General features: G+C 47.5%; 10 protein-coding genes across 10 annotated transcripts; 5 read left to right on the forward strand and 5 right to left on the reverse strand.

Moving 5' to 3' along the window:
* Nucleotides 1-497: 497 nt before the first annotated feature.
* Nucleotides 498-1,348, reverse strand: F5891DRAFT_1176180 (uncharacterized protein). The gene is made up of 4 exons (XM_041365754.1): nucleotides 1,245-1,348; nucleotides 1,173-1,189; nucleotides 1,001-1,134; nucleotides 498-932 (listed from the first exon to the last, which is right to left on the reverse strand). The coding sequence occupies exons 3-4, from the start codon at nucleotides 1,099-1,101 to the stop codon at nucleotides 635-637; spliced, it is 399 nt and encodes a 132-aa protein (XP_041219742.1). The 5' UTR covers nucleotides 1,102-1,134; nucleotides 1,173-1,189; nucleotides 1,245-1,348; the 3' UTR covers nucleotides 498-634.
* F5891DRAFT_734363 (uncharacterized protein) lies at nucleotides 1,346-2,285 on the reverse strand. The gene is made up of 3 exons (XM_041373017.1): nucleotides 2,108-2,285; nucleotides 1,793-2,058; nucleotides 1,346-1,736 (listed from the first exon to the last, which is right to left on the reverse strand). The coding sequence occupies exons 1-3, from the start codon at nucleotides 2,252-2,254 to the stop codon at nucleotides 1,535-1,537; spliced, it is 615 nt and encodes a 204-aa protein (XP_041219743.1). The 5' UTR covers nucleotides 2,255-2,285; the 3' UTR covers nucleotides 1,346-1,534.
* A 1,934-nt stretch (nucleotides 2,286-4,219) lies between these two features.
* Nucleotides 4,220-5,791, reverse strand: F5891DRAFT_961950 (uncharacterized protein; the record flags this gene model as incomplete). The annotated part of the gene is made up of 8 exons (XM_041375860.1): nucleotides 4,220-4,340; nucleotides 4,393-4,547; nucleotides 4,661-4,789; nucleotides 4,843-4,981; nucleotides 5,031-5,221; nucleotides 5,242-5,383; nucleotides 5,432-5,566; nucleotides 5,628-5,791. 8 exons carry the CDS (start codon nucleotides 5,789-5,791, stop codon nucleotides 4,220-4,222), a joined length of 1,176 nt encoding a protein of 391 aa, XP_041219744.1.
* Nucleotides 5,792-7,076: 1,285 nt separating this feature from the next.
* On the reverse strand, nucleotides 7,077-9,061 carry F5891DRAFT_1256403 (uncharacterized protein; the record flags this gene model as incomplete). Its single annotated transcript, XM_041370020.1, has 6 exons — nucleotides 7,077-7,294; nucleotides 7,353-7,815; nucleotides 8,063-8,175; nucleotides 8,447-8,575; nucleotides 8,902-8,956; nucleotides 9,023-9,061. 6 exons carry the CDS (start codon nucleotides 9,059-9,061, stop codon nucleotides 7,077-7,079), a joined length of 1,017 nt encoding a protein of 338 aa, XP_041219745.1.
* An 846-nt stretch (nucleotides 9,062-9,907) lies between these two features.
* On the forward strand, nucleotides 9,908-11,575 carry F5891DRAFT_1063645 (uncharacterized protein). Its single transcript, XM_041363011.1, has 10 exons — nucleotides 9,908-10,034; nucleotides 10,126-10,183; nucleotides 10,249-10,420; nucleotides 10,482-10,610; nucleotides 10,689-10,766; nucleotides 10,793-10,809; nucleotides 10,897-11,051; nucleotides 11,139-11,256; nucleotides 11,311-11,356; nucleotides 11,377-11,575. Exons 1-10 carry the CDS (start codon nucleotides 9,980-9,982, stop codon nucleotides 11,476-11,478), a joined length of 930 nt encoding a protein of 309 aa, XP_041219746.1. The 5' UTR covers nucleotides 9,908-9,979; the 3' UTR covers nucleotides 11,479-11,575.
* F5891DRAFT_1063648 (uncharacterized protein) lies at nucleotides 11,557-12,027 on the forward strand. The gene is given in 2 exon segments (XM_041363012.1): nucleotides 11,557-11,578; nucleotides 11,589-12,027. 1 exon segment carries the CDS (start codon nucleotides 11,813-11,815, stop codon nucleotides 11,984-11,986), a length of 174 nt encoding a protein of 57 aa, XP_041219747.1. The 5' UTR covers nucleotides 11,557-11,578; nucleotides 11,589-11,812; the 3' UTR covers nucleotides 11,987-12,027.
* Nucleotides 12,028-12,379: 352 nt separating this feature from the next.
* On the forward strand, nucleotides 12,380-12,638 carry F5891DRAFT_1256410 (uncharacterized protein; the record flags this gene model as incomplete). The annotated part of the gene is made up of 1 exon (XM_041370021.1): nucleotides 12,380-12,638. A coding segment is annotated over exon 1 (247 nt), but the record flags the coding sequence as incomplete, so codon positions are not given.
* Nucleotides 12,639-13,372: 734 nt separating this feature from the next.
* F5891DRAFT_1195586 (uncharacterized protein) lies at nucleotides 13,373-15,112 on the reverse strand (the record flags this gene model as incomplete). Its single annotated transcript, XM_041368150.1, has 5 exons — nucleotides 13,373-13,822; nucleotides 13,873-14,497; nucleotides 14,549-14,631; nucleotides 14,672-14,739; nucleotides 14,797-15,112. The coding sequence occupies 5 exons, from the start codon at nucleotides 15,110-15,112 to the stop codon at nucleotides 13,373-13,375; spliced, it is 1,542 nt and encodes a 513-aa protein (XP_041219749.1).
* A 1,207-nt stretch (nucleotides 15,113-16,319) lies between these two features.
* F5891DRAFT_1195587 (uncharacterized protein) lies at nucleotides 16,320-17,592 on the forward strand (the record flags this gene model as incomplete). The annotated part of the gene is made up of 2 exons (XM_041368151.1): nucleotides 16,320-16,438; nucleotides 16,506-17,592. The coding sequence occupies 2 exons, from the start codon at nucleotides 16,320-16,322 to the stop codon at nucleotides 17,590-17,592; spliced, it is 1,206 nt and encodes a 401-aa protein (XP_041219750.1).
* A 593-nt stretch (nucleotides 17,593-18,185) lies between these two features.
* On the forward strand, nucleotides 18,186-19,106 carry F5891DRAFT_985289 (uncharacterized protein; the record flags this gene model as incomplete). The annotated part of the gene is made up of 1 exon (XM_041377566.1): nucleotides 18,186-19,106. One exon carries the CDS (start codon nucleotides 18,186-18,188, stop codon nucleotides 19,104-19,106), a length of 921 nt encoding a protein of 306 aa, XP_041219751.1.
* Between the last annotated feature and the right edge of the window lie 489 nt (nucleotides 19,107-19,595).

Consider the following 19,595-nt stretch of genomic DNA (forward strand, 5'->3'; position numbering starts at 1 on the left):
GTCAGGGTCGGTCCAAGTCCAGCCTGAGGTCTGAGGTTTCACGGACTTCTATCGGAAATTCATGTGGAAAATTGATGACGGTCCTTTGGGCGAGGTTTGCAGTCCGAGATTAATTACAGTCCCAGGAGGTAGTGAATATATATATGAAGCATCTATTGCATGAGAATGTGTCTTTAGCAATCAGAATAAGTAGGAGTAGCCACCAGATGAGGCGCGATGAGCGACAGTAACAGTGCGAGCAGGTTGCCAGAACAGTCGTAGAACGAGCGGAGCTAGTAGGATTGTTTCAAATCTCGCGGAGAACGGCACTTCGCGATGCAAAGGTTCACATGATAAATTACATAACCGTCGACGCGGCCTTTGAAATCAGGTTTAGGGTCCGAGGGACGGCTGAGGATGACGTGGACCGGTTATGGTCAACTCATTGACAACAATATTTTGAAAAATTGGAATTCTAATCGGACAGAATCTGATTTCACGACCATTTACTAGATGTGCACATCTTCAACGCTTTAGCATTAACCTCAGCTTTTCAGCTGCGGGCATATTCTCCGCACGACTGTCGGATGCAGAACAGATCAGATCAAAACAGAACACGATAGCACCTATACAAATTGAGTGATCTGATAGAATATCAAATGAGAATATCCATCCCGCCCCATTCTAACACCCTCAACAAAGTCACGTCACCAGCTCTTGCAGGATCAACTCCAACCACATCCACCCACCAAGCAACGTTTTTCTCGGCTTGCATCTGTGCATTAGCCCAATTTGCTAAGTGCTCCTTACAGATACCTTTGAACAACATGCATACGCGAGTCACGACGTCAGGCTGCGGAGAGATGCATAAAGAAGCAGCGCGTTCGTATGCCGCTTGAGGAACAGGTCGGAGGGCAATATATTCGTGCTTGAAGATATATGGTAGCCAGTAGCTACCACGGCAGTTTTAGCGACGTGTTTACGATTTGACAGCCCGAAGTAGTAGCGCATATGTACGCACGTTATGAATGATGTTCTAGCTTCGGTGTGAAGTCCCAAAACCTTGAGTGATTTGTCGGGGTAAACTGTTACTTTGTCCACTGGAATGACAATTGAATCCATATCATTGAGACTGCTGGATATTGAATTGAATGTATCCACTGGTTGCGGTTGGGATGCTGGTGACCGGGGAGATGCTTGCAAATTTATCCTGCAAAGAGGAATACAGGTTAGAAGTGCGATTTCTGTATCATCAGGGGACCTACTGCGCCTCCAAGAACAAGTACGACACATCTAACACCCGAATAATGTTCAGTCAGACTCCCCATGTTGATGGGTGCGGACATTCCATTCTAAACGTTGTCCATGCTCTTCTATGGCAACAACAGGATGGATGACAGAGAGGCTTCACCCAGGAATGAGGGAAAGCTTGACGGAAATATCGATGTCGGAGGGCGAGTATAGATAAATGACTGGTTTTTTTACAGCGCAACTCATCATCACAGACTTCAAAATTGACGCAGTCACCATCCTTGACATGGTACGATCCGACCCACTAGGTTCCTAGCATCGTTACCCGATCCAAGCGCTGTTCGGAAACCCTACTCAAGACTGCCCTGACACCAATGGGATGATGTCCCAATTTCTGACTAGCGTCAGCAATAAGTTCGTCCACCTTCATCTTCCTCGGGATTTTAGCAGTCTGGATCTCGCCAGATGGAAAAACAAGTATGATTGTGACTTTGTCATCGTTCCTGCTACGTGGTCTCAACTTCAGTACTGGAAACACTTGTAGAATATTTTGGATGCGTACAAGCTGTCCTGTTCGTTAACCTGACTTAGCGCCGATTGATTGTCAGGCAATGAAATAGCCGAAGCATCAAGCGGCAGTGGGACGGGCAACGTCATTTCCGCGCGCCGAGCCACTTCAACGACATTAAGCAAGTCAATGACATCGAACCATATCTCAGCCGTGATATCCACGTAGTAGCCATCGCAAACATCGAGTTGACTGGTCTGAAATATGACCACATCTCTCGAAATGTTTCGGAAATGTTTGCAGGCAGAGTCAAGCATGAGCTTATGATATCTATGAGCCATTAAATATCTAAATAGCTGTACCACTCACATTATACGACCTTTGCCGTTTGACCCTGACCCGTTTTTGTCCATGTTCCAGAACAAGACGTTGGGAAATCTGTTTCTCTTTAGTCCGAGTTTCATATCCATGTTTGAAAATTTCAAGTAGAGGGTGATGATGCTGTCTATGAGCCATAGCATGCTGGCACTTGATCCCTTAATAACAGTAGGCGGCTTGCTGGCTATGGCATCCACTGCACATGATGCTATGATGCTGCTACGCGTTCATCAGTGAACCGATGATGATATTAAAATATCATATTAGACTATGTATTAATAACAATCACAACAATTCCCACAAATGTGGAGGGGGGGTCTACATAGAGATATCTGACTTTATGTAGGAAGGACGCGTTTTGAAGGCAACTAACCAAGTCTTGGTATGCTCAAGACACTGCCTTCCGCGTGGAAGTTCATGCAAGGGAAATATAAAACGGAGTGGAAGGAAGTACTAACCAAGTCTTGGTATGCTCAAGACACTGCCTTCTGCGTGGAAGTTCATGCAAGGGAAATATAACACGGAGTGGAAGGAAGTATACTGTAGTCCCGATTTGTCAGCGCTAGCACAAAAATTGCCAGCTATGATTGATAAACGGTACTTCAGTCATTCAAATATTAGTAAGATAAGATGACGGATGCTAAAAGCTGGAAACTCTTCACACTGGTTGTAAATTGATGTCCTTGACGTTTAACTGTGTGATGAGAAGATGCGAGTTTAAATTCACCAGCCTGTCTACTTTGTTGCACACAAGGCACTTGATTCCTACCTGGGAGACACTTGCCTAGGGTAACAAAGACATCGATCATATCCTTCACACAAAGCACTGCTACCACTTCATCTTGATACCATCGTCAAAGTGATTGGCCCACTGTTTGTTTCCGGTACTACCTTCGAGATTGCATTCAACTTACAATGCTTGAAGTGGTAGATGATGTTGCCTGTGACATCTGATTCACGCGGTCATGGGGTGGTTAAATACTTGTCAACTGTTGGACTGGAGTGCTAAATTGAGCCAGATATTGGCGAAATGCCGTGTTGGAAACAATATTGCCACCCCGCTCTATCCGCTCGTAAATGTCAGGCAAGGCAAAGCTCCAATGCAAAAGGTGAGTTGGGGCGCTGTGGCTGGCGTTGACATAGGAAAATAACTCTCAAGCAATACGACAATCGTTGAATAAAATTCTAGGGATGAACAGATACAGTTCTTTTGCTAAGGTTGATAAACAATTCAAGGTTCACGGTGTCTGATCAATGGTCGAACATATTGCAGAAGAAAGACACTTGACAGATATGAGCTCAAAGCTCTTAGGTGCCAACTTATTACTGTGTTCCAGATGTGACAGAAAAAGCCTTCTGCCAGTAATAGCTGGAAGCAGCGAAGGTTAAGTGCCATGGTTCTAAAATTGCCTTTGCAGAGCCCATTGATCAGGTTTCGCGAAGACAAACAGTGAGTGCAACAGTTATTCCTTCGCTCCACAAGGCACTTAAGATCCAAAGAATCTGGGATGGCATAACCGTTCTATTTTATATCGAATGTACCCCTCACGTCGGACCCTGTCAGTCAATACTCATTGGTCCGAGACTGGGGATGACTTCCCCCTCCACGGACATATTCTTTCGACAAAATTTCGCTATGGATGCCGCACGCATGCAACCTATTTTTGTTACTTCAGTTGCAAAATATAATTTCCAGGATCAGGGGTAGTATAACCATCGTATCTCATACTGAATATGGCGGCTCATGTTGGACACTGTCGGTTAATACCCATCGGTCCGAGACTAGTGACGACTTTCCCCTCCACAGCCATTCTGTTTCGACAAATTTTCGCTATGGATACCGCACACAGGCAACCTGTCTTTCTCACTGCAGCTATGAAATATAATTTCTCTCATGGCACTCGTGAACACAATTAGTTACATTCAGGGTGTTCCCCAGATATGGCCGGATTAACGAGAAAAATGAATTTCACAGTAGGCGGTATATTAAACAATATCTATACGGCTACCACTGAAATCAATTGTGCATTAAATTGAACAGTCCCTATTGACCATCAGTGATCGGTAAAGCATAAGTGTGATGGAAGGTAATGAAACGTCTAGTTAGTCTGAGTCGAATGCGGCATCCTCCAGCGCCCTCCTCTGCCCGGCAAGTGTTGTAACAGACATCCGGGATACCACTTCTGGCGTCAGGTCCTCGCGATGGCTTTTTCCAAAAACTTTCCTATACAGCAAACGTCAGACATATGAATTATAGGCTAGAACACAGTCCGTACCTGGTCCACCATTCAAGAAGGTCGTTCACCCTACGTTGGGTGACGGGGCCAGGGACGTCCTCAAAAAAGTCCACCACGTGATTCCAGAATGCTTCGTAGTCGAAGTCGCCATCCACCGTACGCCAAGATGAGACGCTGGACAGGGCGAAGCAAACCTGTGACAATATATGTGAGCCGCAGGCTGCAGCTATTCAAGCTTACCTACCTGACAGACTATATATGCTAGAGAGCGAGGGGTGACTTTACGCATGCCGATGATAGAGGCCACACAGGTTTTGACCTTGACGTGGGTTAATTGTCGTCGGGCACGCCGGTGATTCTCTAGGACGTCAGCTCCATTGCCATCTCCATCAGCTTCTTTTGCGGAAGATGGAGATGTAAATATGGCTTTGAAAGCCTGCATTCATAGCAATGAGTATGACTATACACTAAGACAGTGGGCTAACTGACCTGAACTAAAATTTTGGATTTAAAGAGGCCTTGCTCGAGGTTGTCAGCATTAACTTTGTAGCCTTCATACAAAAAGAGAGGCCAAGAATTTTCTGACACGATATAGTCTGACATTCTGTCACGAATGCCAGCCTTCACCCTACCTCAGGATCAGCGTCGTGTAATAGTCAAAGAAGTCTATTACTCACTTGTCATCACCCCAGTCCCATTCAGCAGGGCACAGCAGCTTCCCACAAACGTCATGTATGAAGCCGCGCGACTGCTTGTCGTCAGAGCTAAGTAAACGAGATGGGTGGAAGCCTTCATTGAGCCAGGCAGCGACTAGATCCTTGAGAGTGGAGGTGTCATTGCCACGGGCGGCATCTGCTCCTCTTTTAAGCTATAAGGTTGTCAATGTACAGCACGAAAAGCTTCATAATTGAAATCACTTGCCTTTTTCTTCATGTCTTTGCAGTCATCAATGTCGAGTTCGGCGAACTTCTCGTGCAGCCACGGCAAGACTTGTGCGAGTAAGATATAGCCACGTTGTAAACGATCCTGTCTGAATGGCAGAGTTAAAAGCGCCATAGAATAAGAAGAGATCACCTACTCTCCGGTACTGTCAAGTTCAAGTTCTTGCTCCTCGTACCTGCGATCATTTTTGGCGATCAAATCATCCAAGTTGGTATAAAGAGCGACCATGCGCCGGATTGCCCTGCCTTGAGCCACGTAGTAGGTCGTCTTTCTATGAAAAGCCATGAGAACGATGTTACAACTGACAGTAAGCGAGGTAGTAACTGACGAACCTTTGCTTAGTTCCTCTGTCTTGCTTCATCATTTCTAGTTCCTCTTCTAACACGGCGATGCGACGCTTGGACCTTGCTTCTGCAGAGGTAGGAACTGCCCCAGACTGGTCTGCAAGTGCGAGAGCATGGGTCTGATGGCGACTGTCGAGCTCTGACTCAGTCATCAAAGTAAGGCGTGGAGGCGAGGCGAGGCTAAAAGAAAGAAAGAGCAATGAGTGATAAGATAATTAACAATGAGCGATGGTAACGATGAAGGACGGTGAAGAGAACTAGGGAGAAGACAGACAAGAAAACCCACCTCGGAACTGTTGGTATATATATGCCCTCGCTAAGTGTTGAGTACATATAGGGCAGTGCCCAATAAGGATGCGATGGGGGGTCCAACTATAATTTGAGTCGTGGCACCCCTCCAAATTTGGCGTCGATGAACTTGAAAGCCTGGTACTACAACTAGCGTACCGCCTAACCTTGAAGTTGGATCCAAAAGCGCTCAGGCTCGAAGTATGCTGAAAAAAAAAGTAGTACTCACTTCAAAAAAACGAATGGCGGTGCATGAGTAAACATGACGTTGATTAGGGCCGAAATCTAGCCTGATTCGAGGGTTGCCAACTGGTGCATTCAATAAAATCGAGCAAGGGCTAATGGAGTTGGCAGAAGGAAAAAATGACAGCTGATATTTGAGGTCAACGAGAGGTCGGCTCATAGTGTGAGGGATAGCCTGAGTACGTACATGGCGGATCTGAACTTGATTCGAACATCTGCCATGTAGTCGGGAAGACGATGAACTTGAACGAGCTGGTTGAGAAAGGTTAGCGGATGTGGTTTAGATAAACGCGTCGCACCCTACCAGTTTCTACGCTATGCTCGAGTAGCCTGTCACAGGGTATGATTATGAAGACCTTGGACAGGAAAGAATAGATATAAAAGCCATACCTGAGTTACACAAAGGTTCGATAACTGGTCTGGTGGCACGCGCAGCAACTTGGTATCTGTCTGTCAGTCGAGCGAGAAGGCGTGTTGCATATTTTTTTTGTGAGCCAGTGACGTGCTTATGACTCTCAGTCATTGTATGATAATAACTATCGAACATGGTAAACAGCACGGCGAGAGCCGTATGCTAAAAAATAGAACTCGTGACTGTGACCATGGCACATTCGAAAATTAAATAAATGATATAAAATTAATTCGAGGAGGGAAAGAAGCAGCTTACTACATAAGCTTGCCTGGAATAGTTTATTGACAACTTTAGTTACATATCTTGAGCTGATGGGCCAGGAGCTTCGCGGTGCATTTATGAATACCTGTACAATGGCAAAAAGACAGTTGTGGTCTCCCGCGTTGCTTATATACAGTGGTGGTATGCTAAGTGTCGGTGGAGGTGATGCGCAGCTAATGACGGACGTTCATATTTTTTGATCGAGACAAGTCACAGGGTAAGCACCCCATACACTACGACCTAAACAGCCCCGGGCCATCACACGCCGCATAAACCATTTCAACCATCCACCTCATCAACGCCTCGTCTTTCATCCTCACGTCCTCCATCATCTTAACGCCCACAAACGCCCGTCGACCCCTCCGTTCGCCCTCCAGCTCGCCCCCAATGTCTTCCACCACATCGTCGCCCTCGTCGTCTTCTACAGCACCAGGGAACTCAAAGTGTTCGCCTGTCCACACGGAGGGCAGTCTCCGAGGTAGCGACGAATGATGAGCGGAAGAGAATACGGATGATGACCAACGCGGTAAGTGCAGCCGAAGGAGGATCAGCGACAGGCCGGGTGTAGGATATGTTCGTTTGCCTTAGAGGAGGGGGCTGTCGCTTTGTGGGGTCTGTGAAGGGGTACGATTCTCCATTGGCGGTAATAGTAATTGTATCATCTTGAGAAGGATGTTTTGCGGGTGGTTGGGAGCTTGAGAGATGGGTGAGGAGATGAGGTCGTAGTCGTTGTTTTGATGTCGATGGCAATGGACATGTGGCCCAGAGACATGGTGGCTCGGGGTTCTCGGACGATTTCAAATGTTGAAGGAGGTGGTCGTACAACTCTCCGGGGGCCTCGAATGGCGAAGCTGAACACTGGGAGCGCTCCCACAAGCACTTGAAACGAGGAGCAGCTTCCGTATTTTTACGCCTGTCCACACCACGCACGGCAAAGCGCTGTGGTGGCCCAGGAATGACCATCGCCTGAGCCTGAGGAAAAACGACATTAACATTTTTGATCACGTCTGATGCGACCAGGACGGGATGGCGGTCCGCGAACTTGAAGGTGTAAAGGCATCTTTGTAAAGAGTCCAAAAATCGACTTGAGTGAGCTCTCCATCTGGTGTTGCAATGAACATGATTTTCATCCTGCAAAAATGACTTTATCGTATCATAATACAACCTGCATAACGTGTACTCACCACTCATAACAGGGCTGGGGTTCAGGCATGGAAACCAGGGTCTCAAGCTCCTCTTTGGTCACGGTAAGGTCATGGACGGGGATCACGGCCGTTGTTGCTGGGATAGCGCGAGAGACTGCACTAATATCCACGTTTACGGTCTCTTCTACTTGTTCAGATAGAAGAAAGCTAACAAACACGCGAAGAGTGCTTGGCATGAGAGGATGATGCAGAAAAGCCTTTACCATTGGTGGGTGCGAAAGATGGGCATATAGGTAGTTCAATGAAGCTTCTACCAATGCTCGATCGACAAATAGAGGTAAGTAACGTATGGAGGCAACGAGCGCTGGCGAGTTTGAGTCCAGGCGACGTGTGTGTTGTATGTTAGACAAAAGTTGTGCCAAAAGCTGAGATGATAAGGGAGCGATTCGACGAGTGACCTGCAATTTGCAGCAGAGTAGGGAGGGGGTCTTTCTTGTTCGAAGCAGGATCTGCCAGGATAACGCCCAGGGATATGGCCTGCAGAAGTTCTATGGCGTTGAGAACAAATTCAGCATTCATATCCGTGTCTGGATTAGGTTGGTGAGGCGCTCATTGGGTCAGATTGTGCGTCAAGCAAGCTGGCAGCGAGGGAAGGCAGTGGCAGTAGGCTGGATGGGAGTGCAGCTCTTCCAGTGACTCGTGGATAGGAGATGGGACAATAGTCATGACGCTCGTGCTGCGCAAATCATCGGCAGATGGAACAGGAGGATTAGTTGCCAGTTTGGGGGATTGTAGGCAGGAAGGAGACTCGGGAGGAGACGGCAGCCATTCGCTGGACCGTTTGGGAGAACAAGGTGCACTGAAGTTTATTAGATATCAGTCGAGAATACTGAAACACGAAATAAAAACTCACACAGTAGTGCTAGGAGTTGGTGCCAGAGAAGCACTTGCCCCTGCTGAGGCAACATCTAGCAAATAAATCGAGTCAGCCGAAAATGGGAGCACAGATGCTGAAGATGATGGACCGCATGTACCTTTATCCTTTGTGTTCCTAGCGTGGGCTGGTTGCCCATTTTGTAGGGCCGTCCAACATTTTTCGCGCCAGGCTGGTTCTTGGAACATTTCGGATGCCCACGGCCACGCTTTGGGGGGATGAATGGTTGGTTGGAGTCGTGCCCTTTGTTGCTGACAGTATTACGGTCCTGACGGACTTTGAAAACTAACGCGTCGGGCCGGCGATTTTTTACATCGCCAATGCGTTAGTTTTCAAAGTCCGTCAGGACCGTACACGTTGGACTTCCCATGGTCACAGTCACGGTGCGCTTGCCCAAAGCATGTCGTTGGTCAATCATCATCTAATCATCCCAATCGCCACGCTACTAATGGTCCTTCGCTGGTGAGAATCATCCCCATTGATTTTGCACTTATCAAGTAACACCTCTGTGCCACATAGGTGCACAAAGTGCGATTCGTCGCATCCACCTTGTTAGATGCTGTTCGGAAGGCGGAGACCGCTCCGGTATCCGCTGCCCGTGCTCATGCATTCCTGTGTGCGTTTCACGCGCTTATCGCCGTACCACTATCTCTCTGACACGCTTCTTAGGGGACTTCCTATCTATTCTGTCCGAAATCGAGAGAAATTATCTGTGAGTTGCGGTCATCAGATTTCATACGTGTGAAGTTTGCGGAGCTCATTGCTATGTATCCCAGTTTCGACGATAATCGTGACGGCACATCGAGTGGCGATTTCAATGGTCTATCGACACCCGACCTCGAATATCAAGGTATTATTTTGATTTGACTGAATCCTGACTGTATTTTTGTTGGATTGCTTGAGAACAGGGGAGTTCCATGTTTGGCCTGGCGTGACCACCCTGTGACTCGCAAAGTGGTTTTGGCCTTTGAAATCATTGACCCACGTTCAATTTCTATGCCAGTCATTTGGACGTGATTCATATCGACCTACTTATACGTTGTCGTGCCAATTCGTCATGGACACACATTATGAAGGAAGGAGCAAAGGCGACCCAGTGCAGATCACGGAAGGTTGGACAATCCCTGCAGATTGGCTCCATACGCTGACAGGAGACGCGTCTTCTTTTGGTGCATTGTTGATTGAACCTTGATGGTTACGCAGATGAAGCAGCTGTTTATGACCGTCAGATACGATTATGGGGCCTTGAAGCTCAGCAACGGTGAGTGCACGATCGTCTGCTACACAATGAGCAGACATGACGAGTACTAAACTGGCCATTGGTAGAATGTGCAATGCCACCATCTTGGTTATCCGACTGCGGGGTACCGCGACAGAAGCAATCAAAAACATCGTTTTGGCAGGGATAGGGAAACTTGTCATCTACGACTCAGAAGAAGTTAAGGAGGAGGACTTGGGAGCTGGCTTCTTTTTCAGAGATGAGGATGTGGGGGAAAAGGTACTACAAATTTCAACCCTCGCAGACTTTTTGTGGCTATTTATCGGTTTTTTTCTGATAGAGAGTAGATGCCGCAAAGGCTCGAATAGAGGCACTGAATCCACTTGTTACAGTGCAAGCCCTGAGACATTCAACGCTTCTAGAGCAGGGGTCTTTAGAAGCCCTCATTATGAGTGTTGATTTGGTTTGCGTGACAGGATTGGGACCGCGAAGCCTTGGTAAGTTCAACGATTCTCAGTGTACTCGTTAGTTTAATTGCTCTTTTTAGATCAAGATCAACGACATCTGCCGGCAGTTTGGGAAGTCGTTCTATGCTGGTGGTACTTACATTTGGTTGGCTTGCTCGGTTATGTCTTTTGCGATCTGCTCAAGCATGATTACATTTCTCCGTGAGTGGCCTCTATTCATTGTTCTGGATGACAGCTAGTCTCCATTGGCTGTCAATCTTACTCCATTTGTCGTCTAACATTATTGAGGAAAGTGACCGATCAGGCACACAAAGAAGCACCAAAGAATGTGAAAGCGACTGCATCCTACTCACGGCTGTCGACGACTTTGCAGCTTCGGTGGATAGGTCTGACAAAACGCCAGACAAAGGAACTCAACCCCGCTGTAGTGCATATCATTCTAGGTATGAATCAATATCACGCTCTAGTTCCACACGCACGACCTGATATGCACCTGCTAGCCCTTTGGTAGTATCAACATATCTATGAAGGCAAACTTCCAGATGACATTGACGCAACCTCTGAGCTAGGGCAGGTAGCCAATTCTATCCTCGCTTCGTCAGACGTTAACCGACAAGTTCTGACTTCAGTTCCTCCGGATTTGATTGAGTACGCATTATTAAAGTTACCTGTTTGGGGATAAAAATGACGTATATATTCCAGTGCAATGAGCACATCAGCTGTGCATGAGTTTTCGCCGACATGCGCAGTTGTTGGATCTTGGCGCAGGATATTTTGAAAGCTCTCGCCACTCGAGAAGCGCCGATAGCAAACTTTTTCACGTTCGATGGAAACACAGGTGGTGGATCGGTGTGTAGGATGAGCATGTAGTTGATACTGTTGGGCCATATACGTGATGTTTGTTTGATTATTTGTGATCTATCATCACCACGGCAATATTGTCGACATGTGGCGTTACAATTTCAAAGCAGGCTGGACCTGGCTGGGCATGCGTGTAGCGTGAGAAAGTCAATTCGTCCAGGTTTAGAACCACAGTGTTGACTCAAAGCCACCGTGGGTCAAGGTCACCCTGCGAATATCTTCCTCTTCCTGTTCCCGAGTCGTCGCTCTTCCTCTTAACTCCATGGTTCCCCAGCAATAACGCCGGCCTCCTCCAAGCGCCCAGGAATATTACGCCGTACCATAAAGTCCGCAAGGTTCATCTATGCAGGCCCCGTATAATCAGTCGCGACCCCCAGCAAGGTCTGGTTCTGCAGGCAGCCAGATGCAATCAGGTAGGGGTGCTATCGCACAGGGAGTAGCTAGTGGTCACATTGGCGGGGGGTATGGTCCTTATTCTGTGAGCACTTTACTTTTCACTCTGTTGATCTTGCTGTGAACTTGTTGACGCTTCAAGTACAACCCATCTACATCCCAGAACAACGGCGTTCACAACCCTTCACGATTCAGTGCCCCCGCCTCTGAGGTCTTTTCTGTGACCGGCGAAAATCCCGGCGGTCCACTAGGAGCCTCGTCTACCGTTCCACCATATCTGTGGGACGTCAAGGATCCGGATCTTGATGACGCTCTACACAATCCAGTCAAGGTCAAGTCATACTTATTATAGGCGGAGAGCAGTGAGTGTCACTCATGACCCAAATTCTATTCATACAGTTGCTTTGTAGCGCAGGTATCGGCTACTCAACTGTGAAGCACCTGGCACGTCGTGGTGCTAAGGTGTACATGGCCGCACGCAACCAAAACCTATTCCCCGTTCAATCTTAGATGTCCTTTCCCTACCTTGATGGTCGAGGAAACATTATCCTTTGCCATCAAAACTCGCACGCCTCAGACCCGCTTCACCAATCAGTCAAGGAAACAATTCAATCCCGAATTCTTGGACGTTCTCCTCAGAATCTTCGGCCTTCAACACGCTCGAAAAACTGTCGTTGGTGATGCTGCGATTCACGGTGTGTCGGGTGGAGAGAAGAAGCGTGTTTCCATTGCGGAAGCACTATCTTGCAGAAGCATGATCGGCGCATGGGACAAGTATGCTTTCCTTTTCTCGTGGTAGGCTGTTCTGGCGTTGACTCGGCACTTTTAGCTCCACTCATGGCCTAGATGCTTCGACTGCACTTGAGTTTGTTCTTGTGAGTGCATGTCGCGCGTCTAGATGACCCGCTCATACGAGAAGACCGTCTCTCCGTTTCCTCGTCCGAAGTTAGAGTTCATTTCAGAGTTCATTCTACAATAGCGCTCAGTTGCTTTTTTAGTTGACGGTGATACTGGTAACTAGTTTAGACTGTAGTGCAATGGACTTCGTACAAATTATGTATTAGTCTTTTTTCCTACTTTCTCTTTGTAATCCCGTCTATAATGATATACTCCTAGGCCAACCTGATATTTCACACAAGGCCAACGAGACGAGGTTCTCGATAATGTTTTTGGGCAATACAATGCCCAGACTGAGCTCAGTCACAATATTTCTAACACGTTCGTATGGAAAGACGGCCTGGATGCGAATTTAAACGTTCGATTAGTCTCAGTATGCCTGATGAAAATCGAGGTAACCGTGACATCCGAGTCACGTACACTAATACTAATACAACTACGTTTATCGTGAGTGGGGGTAAGAGTAAGCCAGTGTCCGTGAAGAAGCCGAGACTGCGGAAGTATCGTACATGATTATGGTACAGACGATTCAATCACAAAACGTTGCATAGTGTAGTCAGAAAAACAAAATCGTACGTACTAGAACCCTTTTCAACAATGATCAACGCGATTCTTAACGAGTGCTTCCAGAAGCGGCACCTGCCTTTCTACGCGGCTTAGCGATGCTTCTGCCTCTGGACTTCGCCTTGCGAGGAGAAGGCTGGGAGGTACTCGCAACGGGGCGTGCAACGGAGCATGCAACGGAGCGTGTGCGAGGACGAGTCGCCGGTGGTTGTTGAGTGTCATCCCCGTCCGATGGAGTATACAGGGAGTCGTTGGAGCGTTTGACGCCCACGCTCCACGCCAAATAACGCTGGTAGGCGGTGGTGTCCATCGCGCTTAAGATTCCCGACACGCCGAGGTCCCACTCGATGGGTAGCGTTGGGTTAGCAGCTTGCAGCGCGGAGCAATCCGCGCCGTTATCGATCTCCAGCGTCAGGCTGACCATCGAGTCCCTCATCCGGCGCAGCCCCGCCTCCAGCATGGTGGTGACGGCACCCATGTTTGGTGTGGGTGCCAACGTCTGTGAAGTAAAATGAGCGAAAGAAGCGGTAGATAGATATGAAAACTTACGCCACGCGCCATGAGCAGGGGGTTATTGTCGCGAATGTTGATGGGGGCGCCGTTGGCTCCTTTAACCCAAACGAAGTATTGCACGGAGCCCACCTGACACCAGTTATGATCAGCCACTGTGAGTGGCTGATTAAACTGGCGTGGGGTGGATCTTTGGCGAATGAAGGTTTTCATGGGGAGAGGTTGGAAATCGGCGGCAGCATCTTTAGTGGGCAGGATCTTGGAAGCAGTAGAATCGGGAAGAGGGGACGCGAACGATGCAGACTCGTGTATCAAGACGATGACTGCGAAGTCGACCTCTGGATGAGCCTCTATTTCCGTCTCCATCTTGTCAAAGACGTGTGCCCCATCCTCCGAAAACGCGCACTCCCCAAGCCCAGATATAGCCACATTCTCTGTTGGTCCCTCCACGCGCGTGAGAGTGATAGTCATATCCGGCGTGACGGTTTTGTTGGGGACTTCAAGAGAGTAATTCATATGTATTCTAGGGCGGATTGCCCTGCGATTGTATGGCATATTGGCGATGGCCAAAGTCAGGTGTTCCTTAAGACAATCGAACGGCTCTTCGTGGATAGCGGTGGGCATGTCGATGCTGAGTGTGAGTTCGTTATAGTCGTAAGTAAGCCTTGGACGAATCAAGCACTACTCAAAATGGGTTAGATTGTGATAAGCGCACCTGGGTTTCATCACTAATCGGCCCGACTCCCCTACAACACGTTCAATCGATTTAAAGTCTTCTACTCCCACACCACGGAATTCCTGCAATATTTGGTAAGCAATGTGGCACTGAATCATTGACTCGAGGACTTGCCTGACGACTTTTATCCGCAGTCGGCTCAGTTAGATACCTCAAGACGTCCTCGACCCCTTCGATCACAAAGGTCAATCAGAACGTGACAAAGCGTCTACTTCTGTCACACGTACTGGAGGTGAAAACTTGTCCTTGGAACGGACATTGCATCATGACTGTATCTGCTACAGCATCAAGGGCAACTTCGACTGGTTTCTCCCCTTGCGCCTCCTCTTCCACAGGGAGAGAGGTTTTGACTGATGGCTTTTTGGAAATCTTGCTTGGCGGTGGTAATTTTGATGCCGTTGGTTTATTGGGGATGAGTTTCAGTGCAGGCGACTTGGATGTTTGTACATTGGCGAAGCCCTTTATTTGATGGTGCCTACCTGGGCTAGGCATAACAGGAGTGAAGTAAGGGCTATTGTCTGCTGGAGCTACGAGGGCAGGCATGGTTGGAACTTGTGGTATATGGATGTTTGACACTGAGCACCGGGATTAACTTCCCTGTGTTACTGTGAGGTTACTAGATGGTCCCCAGTTTACGTGGAAGCTACCAGAAGAGATAACAAAATTACAAGTGATAACAATGGTTCCGCATCAGGCAGGAGGGACGGCAAATACCGTCAATTAATAATCACCGTGGGCCAAACAGCAATAAGACTTCTAGCTAGTACTATCATCTCTACAACAGCACATAGAACAGGTTCAGTTGTTATTAGTGCATGAGGAAGTTGCACCAGCAGTCATTCTGGAAATTTCCACTGCTGGAAGTACTAAGTATTCATCTACATGCAGTGGATTTCTGTGTTCTGGTCTACTGATCTGTTATCGTATCGTGTCAGTTCGCGAAGAAAATCTGGACTCAGAGCTTTCTGAAACTCGAAGTAAGAATCTGTTCCCTGAGATTGTGAGTATTGAATGATACCGTATGACTCGGATTTTCCAACCAACTGATCCGATTACCAAACATTTCGCGTCGACGCCACTAGCAGCCCTTAATCATGATGTACTTGTAACATTAAAGCCATGATGCATGCTGGTAAATCCCAAGATGCACTGGCAGTAGTACTAAAGTGAGGACTTCACGAGGTAGTATGATTACTATGTGTAGCGAGCGCCCTGACGCAAGTGCACAAGTTCATAGTACCTTCTTTAAAGAAGACCCGGAAGTGCGGAGTCAGACTCGGCGGAGAAGCGCTGGGATTATTATGTCGCTCTGAGCGTGCCTGCCGCACCACTGGCATTACGGTACTACTAGCAATTAGGGAGCCTATCTACGTGGCAGCGGCTGCGCAAGAGAATCTGTTCTGAATTATATGAAGAGTTTGAGTTAGCAAGTCCAAGTGGGATTGTGGGAACTCAGATAATATGATTGCAATGATCGCTCTGCATGATGCACAATCATTCACCGTGTTCGATTACTAGTACTTGCAGTGTCTATTATTCCAGGACCCTTAAGGGGACTGGTATAACGATTTTTTTTACAATGGTAAACTTTATATCGATCTCACCGGGTTTGGCGGCCCGGTTTTCGCATCCTGATCTGTCATTGATTTGTCAGCTCCTTTTCGCCTGTCGTCGTTCGGTTGTGGTCTCCTGTTCTACCATTAGGATGTCACCGTCTTGCGCGCTTGTATAAACATCTTAATAAGTTGCGATGGCTGCAGCTTCTTCGTCCTCTGTTGTTTCGTCGACGTCGTCTTTCCTGGTGCCTCCCGTTTCTTTGGTGGTGTCGGATCAGGAGCTTCTTGATGATGATTCACTCATGGTGTCATCGTGCGTTTTACGCAAGTTTTTCGAGTTTTATGAGGTCTCTCGAGTCTGATGAGCTTTTCGTGATCAGTATCCAGCTGGCCGTTTTTTTGCCCGTCACTGCTCCTACTCTGAGGCACGTCATCGACAATTTTCCTTACATGAGTCGTGGTCACTATGCTACTATTGCTGGTGCACACTTCGTTAGTATTCGGACCTCTGATCGTAAGGATCATTTACGCGACTTGTTAAGAGTCCATGTGTGTGACGCTCGGTGTGTCAACAATCTTGTTGTATTTCAGCTTTTGAAGACGCCTCGGCGATACTTCGCACATGAGATGATGCCTGACCCATTTTCAGTTCTTTTTAAGCCAGCAAGTCGTAATCGAGCCACTCGGTCCAAACACATCGTGACGACTGATGGTGAGACACCTCAAGCCAAGCAGCGGCGTCAAACTTGTGTAACCCACGATGCTCCTGATGATTGCGATGGTGCCTTTCCGATCCTGCTGTCTTTTGACGACAAAAAAAGCATCATAGCTGAATGGCAACAACGAATGAGCCAGACGTCACTCCGAAGGAGTCCATGTGCATGTTGTGCTCACAATGTTCCGGCAACGGAATTGGTGCTTGTTGATATTCAGAAGGTGCCGCTGCATTTACTTCGCAATGACTGTCTACCCGAGCACACTCTGCCGCAAACCTATGCTTTTGAATTGTATGAGCGAGCTATATTGTATCCCAAGGGGTTACAAGATCTATGGGCTAAATCGGACATATACTTGTGTCGCACTTGCCGCTCAGCTTTGGTGTCTAAGTCACCGCGGCAGCCTGTCAATTCTCTAGCCAACTTTCAATATTACGCTCATGAACGTTTACCACCATTGATCCGTTCAGCATTCTTGGAAGCCTCTGTTTATGATCTGATGTTGGTTTCTCGAGCCCGTGCATCTCAAATTGTCCACCATTATGCATACAAACCGTCATCTGGATCCCATTGGACTGCCGAGGAGGCCTCACAGCGATATAACAAAGGAAATGTCGCCGTGCGAGCGCAAGATTCCACTGAATTGCGAATATTGTTGCTGCCCAGTCCTGATGAGTTGCATGATGCAATGTGTGTTATTTTTGTTGGTCACAAGCAGGTGCCTACCAGAGAAACAATCAAGTCATTGTGACCCGTGATGGTAACTAAGAGTCGTGTGCGCCAGCTCATTCATTTTTTGCTGGAGCATAATCCTTGGTATCAACACAGTGGTGTGTGTTATAGTCCTGAAAACATGGATTCCTTGTTTGATGCAGCAGATGGTGATGTTGATCGTGGTGTTCCTCGCGCTCTGCAGATATGCCATCTTCCCGACGATGCTGAGGAAGAGAGCCACATTGATTATTGAGTTTCTGAAACAGATGTTTCACAGTCCAATGATTTTGATAGCAACGATATTGTCATGGAAGCAGTGGGGTATACGAAGGGCGATCATTCTTCTGCAAGCCAGGAGAAATAAATCAGGACTCGACTGCACCATACTGACAGCTCACAATAAGGGTGAAAAACAGAGTGCCAGCCACCAAAGACGAGAACCGGGGATTGTCTTCGACAGCCAACCAGCTCGTATGGAAGTGTTGAACTGAGCAGGAAAGTGGCGAGGCCATGATCTACCATGAGGAAATGAGATCGAATGACAAATAGCGGCTGTAATTAAAACTCAGGGAATAGGAGCACATAGACAACTGAAGTCCTTCAACCAGGACATTCACAAGCGACTTGACCATGAACCATGGAAACGGCTACATCAGTTTACTATGTCCTGAAATCCAAAGGATTATCCTAGAGCATTTGGGACTGTCAGATCTCATTACATTGGCAGAAACTAGGAATGAAAACAAAGAAGGAATCAAGGACTATATTGCAAAACGGCGTGTCAAGTTGTTCAGGAGCTTCGTCGATGATGTCGACGGTCTACTTTCCATGATGGAAGACACTGGATCAGTGGTTTCAGGATCAAGTGCTCTCAGTCTGATACGCCCCGAGGCTGAAGAATTGAGAGCAAGAGACATGGATGTCTACGTCACAGAGGCTTTTGAGGAAGAGGTCCTAAAGCACTTGAAAGAGAAAGAGGGATATGCAGGTGCAGGTGATGTAGTGCTGAAGCAGGAATATAACGACAGCGCAATGGCCAAAATTTTCAAACTCGAGAAAGGAGAGAAAAAAGTGGATGTCATTGTCACTCACTGGACCGCAGCAGTCGTGCCCATACTCCAATTCCACATGACTTCGGTGATGAACTATATCACAGCAGACTCCCTCGTGTGCTTGTACCCGCGGTGGACGACAGAGAAGAAGGGTTTCATCAATCCACGTCTATATCTGGAAGGAAAGAGTACACTGCACACAGTAGAAGGCCTGATGAAATATGTCGGTCGAGGATTCAAGATCAGAGCAGATCCCTTACAGTTGGGTGAACATAACTGCGAGGACAACACTGATAACCAAGGCGGGTATTGCCCACACAAATTGAGGAGCACGGTAGACGACAAAGTGATGCAATGGAACTACAGCCCGACGAAGACCTTGGGGGAGACAACAATAGTGTGCCAAACCATGCCAGTCATGGTGTGGTGCCTCGGAGGATATGAATGCGCAGTCGGAAACAAAGACGAGACAATGTCGATGATGTTTGTATGTGCTTGAAGTGGGCATGACGTTGAACGAGAAAGATGCGAAGAAGCGATTGAAAGTCTGGAAAAAAAAGCTGTGTAAAACAAAGACTGTCTAAACAGATCGTGCTATAATAAAATGTGTGACTTACAAACCTCAGCATGAGTGCAGTAACACCTCACAAGTATGAACAGAGAGCTCAGCGTCAGCACGGGAAGTCATGCGTGCTGGATTGAAAATGGACAAAGATGCGACAACAATGATCGGAGGGCATGGACTGAAATATATAGAAACTGTAGGTCTAATCTACATAAAGGTGGGGTCTGGCTGCTATCTAAAAGTGTACCAGCCGCCTGGCCAGATTCAAGAAGGGTGCTGGGTTGCCCGGAGGGCTGTGATGAATGTATTATATGACAATTAGTACTGCAATGCAACCCAAATTGGGATTGCCGAATGAGGCATAGGCTGTTGATCAATTTGATAGTTCAGAGAAGACTCCGAATAGTACAGGTCACCACTGAG

This window comes from Suillus fuscotomentosus (genome assembly GCF_016647785.1).
Source record: "Suillus fuscotomentosus strain FC203 chromosome Unknown F5891scaffold_84, whole genome shotgun sequence".
Classification (NCBI taxonomy): domain Eukaryota; kingdom Fungi; phylum Basidiomycota; class Agaricomycetes; order Boletales; family Suillaceae; genus Suillus; species Suillus fuscotomentosus.

Excerpts from the sequence above, each read along its gene's own strand:
- F5891DRAFT_1063648 (XM_041363012.1), top strand. The coding sequence starts at position 11,813 with ATGCAGGCCCCGTATAATCAGTCGCGACCCCCAGCAAGGTCTGGTTCT.
- F5891DRAFT_1176180 (XM_041365754.1), bottom strand. The coding sequence starts at position 1,101 with ATGGATTCAATTGTCATTCCAGTGGACAAAGTAACAGTTTACCCCGAC. Across the intron at positions 933-1,000 it reads GCTAGAACATCATTCATAAC|CTACTGGCTACCATATATCT; the intron begins GTGCGTACATAT and ends CTGCCGTGGTAG.
- F5891DRAFT_1063645 (XM_041363011.1), top strand. The coding sequence starts at position 9,980 with ATGGACACACATTATGAAGGAAGGAGCAAAGGCGACCCAGTGCAGATC. Across the intron at positions 10,035-10,125 it reads CCCAGTGCAGATCACGGAAG|ATGAAGCAGCTGTTTATGAC; the intron begins GTTGGACAATCC and ends ATGGTTACGCAG. Across the intron at positions 10,421-10,481 it reads ATGAGGATGTGGGGGAAAAG|AGAGTAGATGCCGCAAAGGC; the intron begins GTACTACAAATT and ends TTTTTCTGATAG.
- F5891DRAFT_734363 (XM_041373017.1), bottom strand. The coding sequence starts at position 2,254 with ATGGCTCATAGACAGCATCATCACCCTCTACTTGAAATTTTCAAACAT. Across the intron at positions 2,059-2,107 it reads AACGGCAAAGGTCGTATAAT|CTCATGCTTGACTCTGCCTG; the intron begins GTGAGTGGTACA and ends AGATATCATAAG. Across the intron at positions 1,737-1,792 it reads GTTAACGAACAGGACAGCTT|CAGGAACGATGACAAAGTCA; the intron begins GTACGCATCCAA and ends GAGACCACGTAG.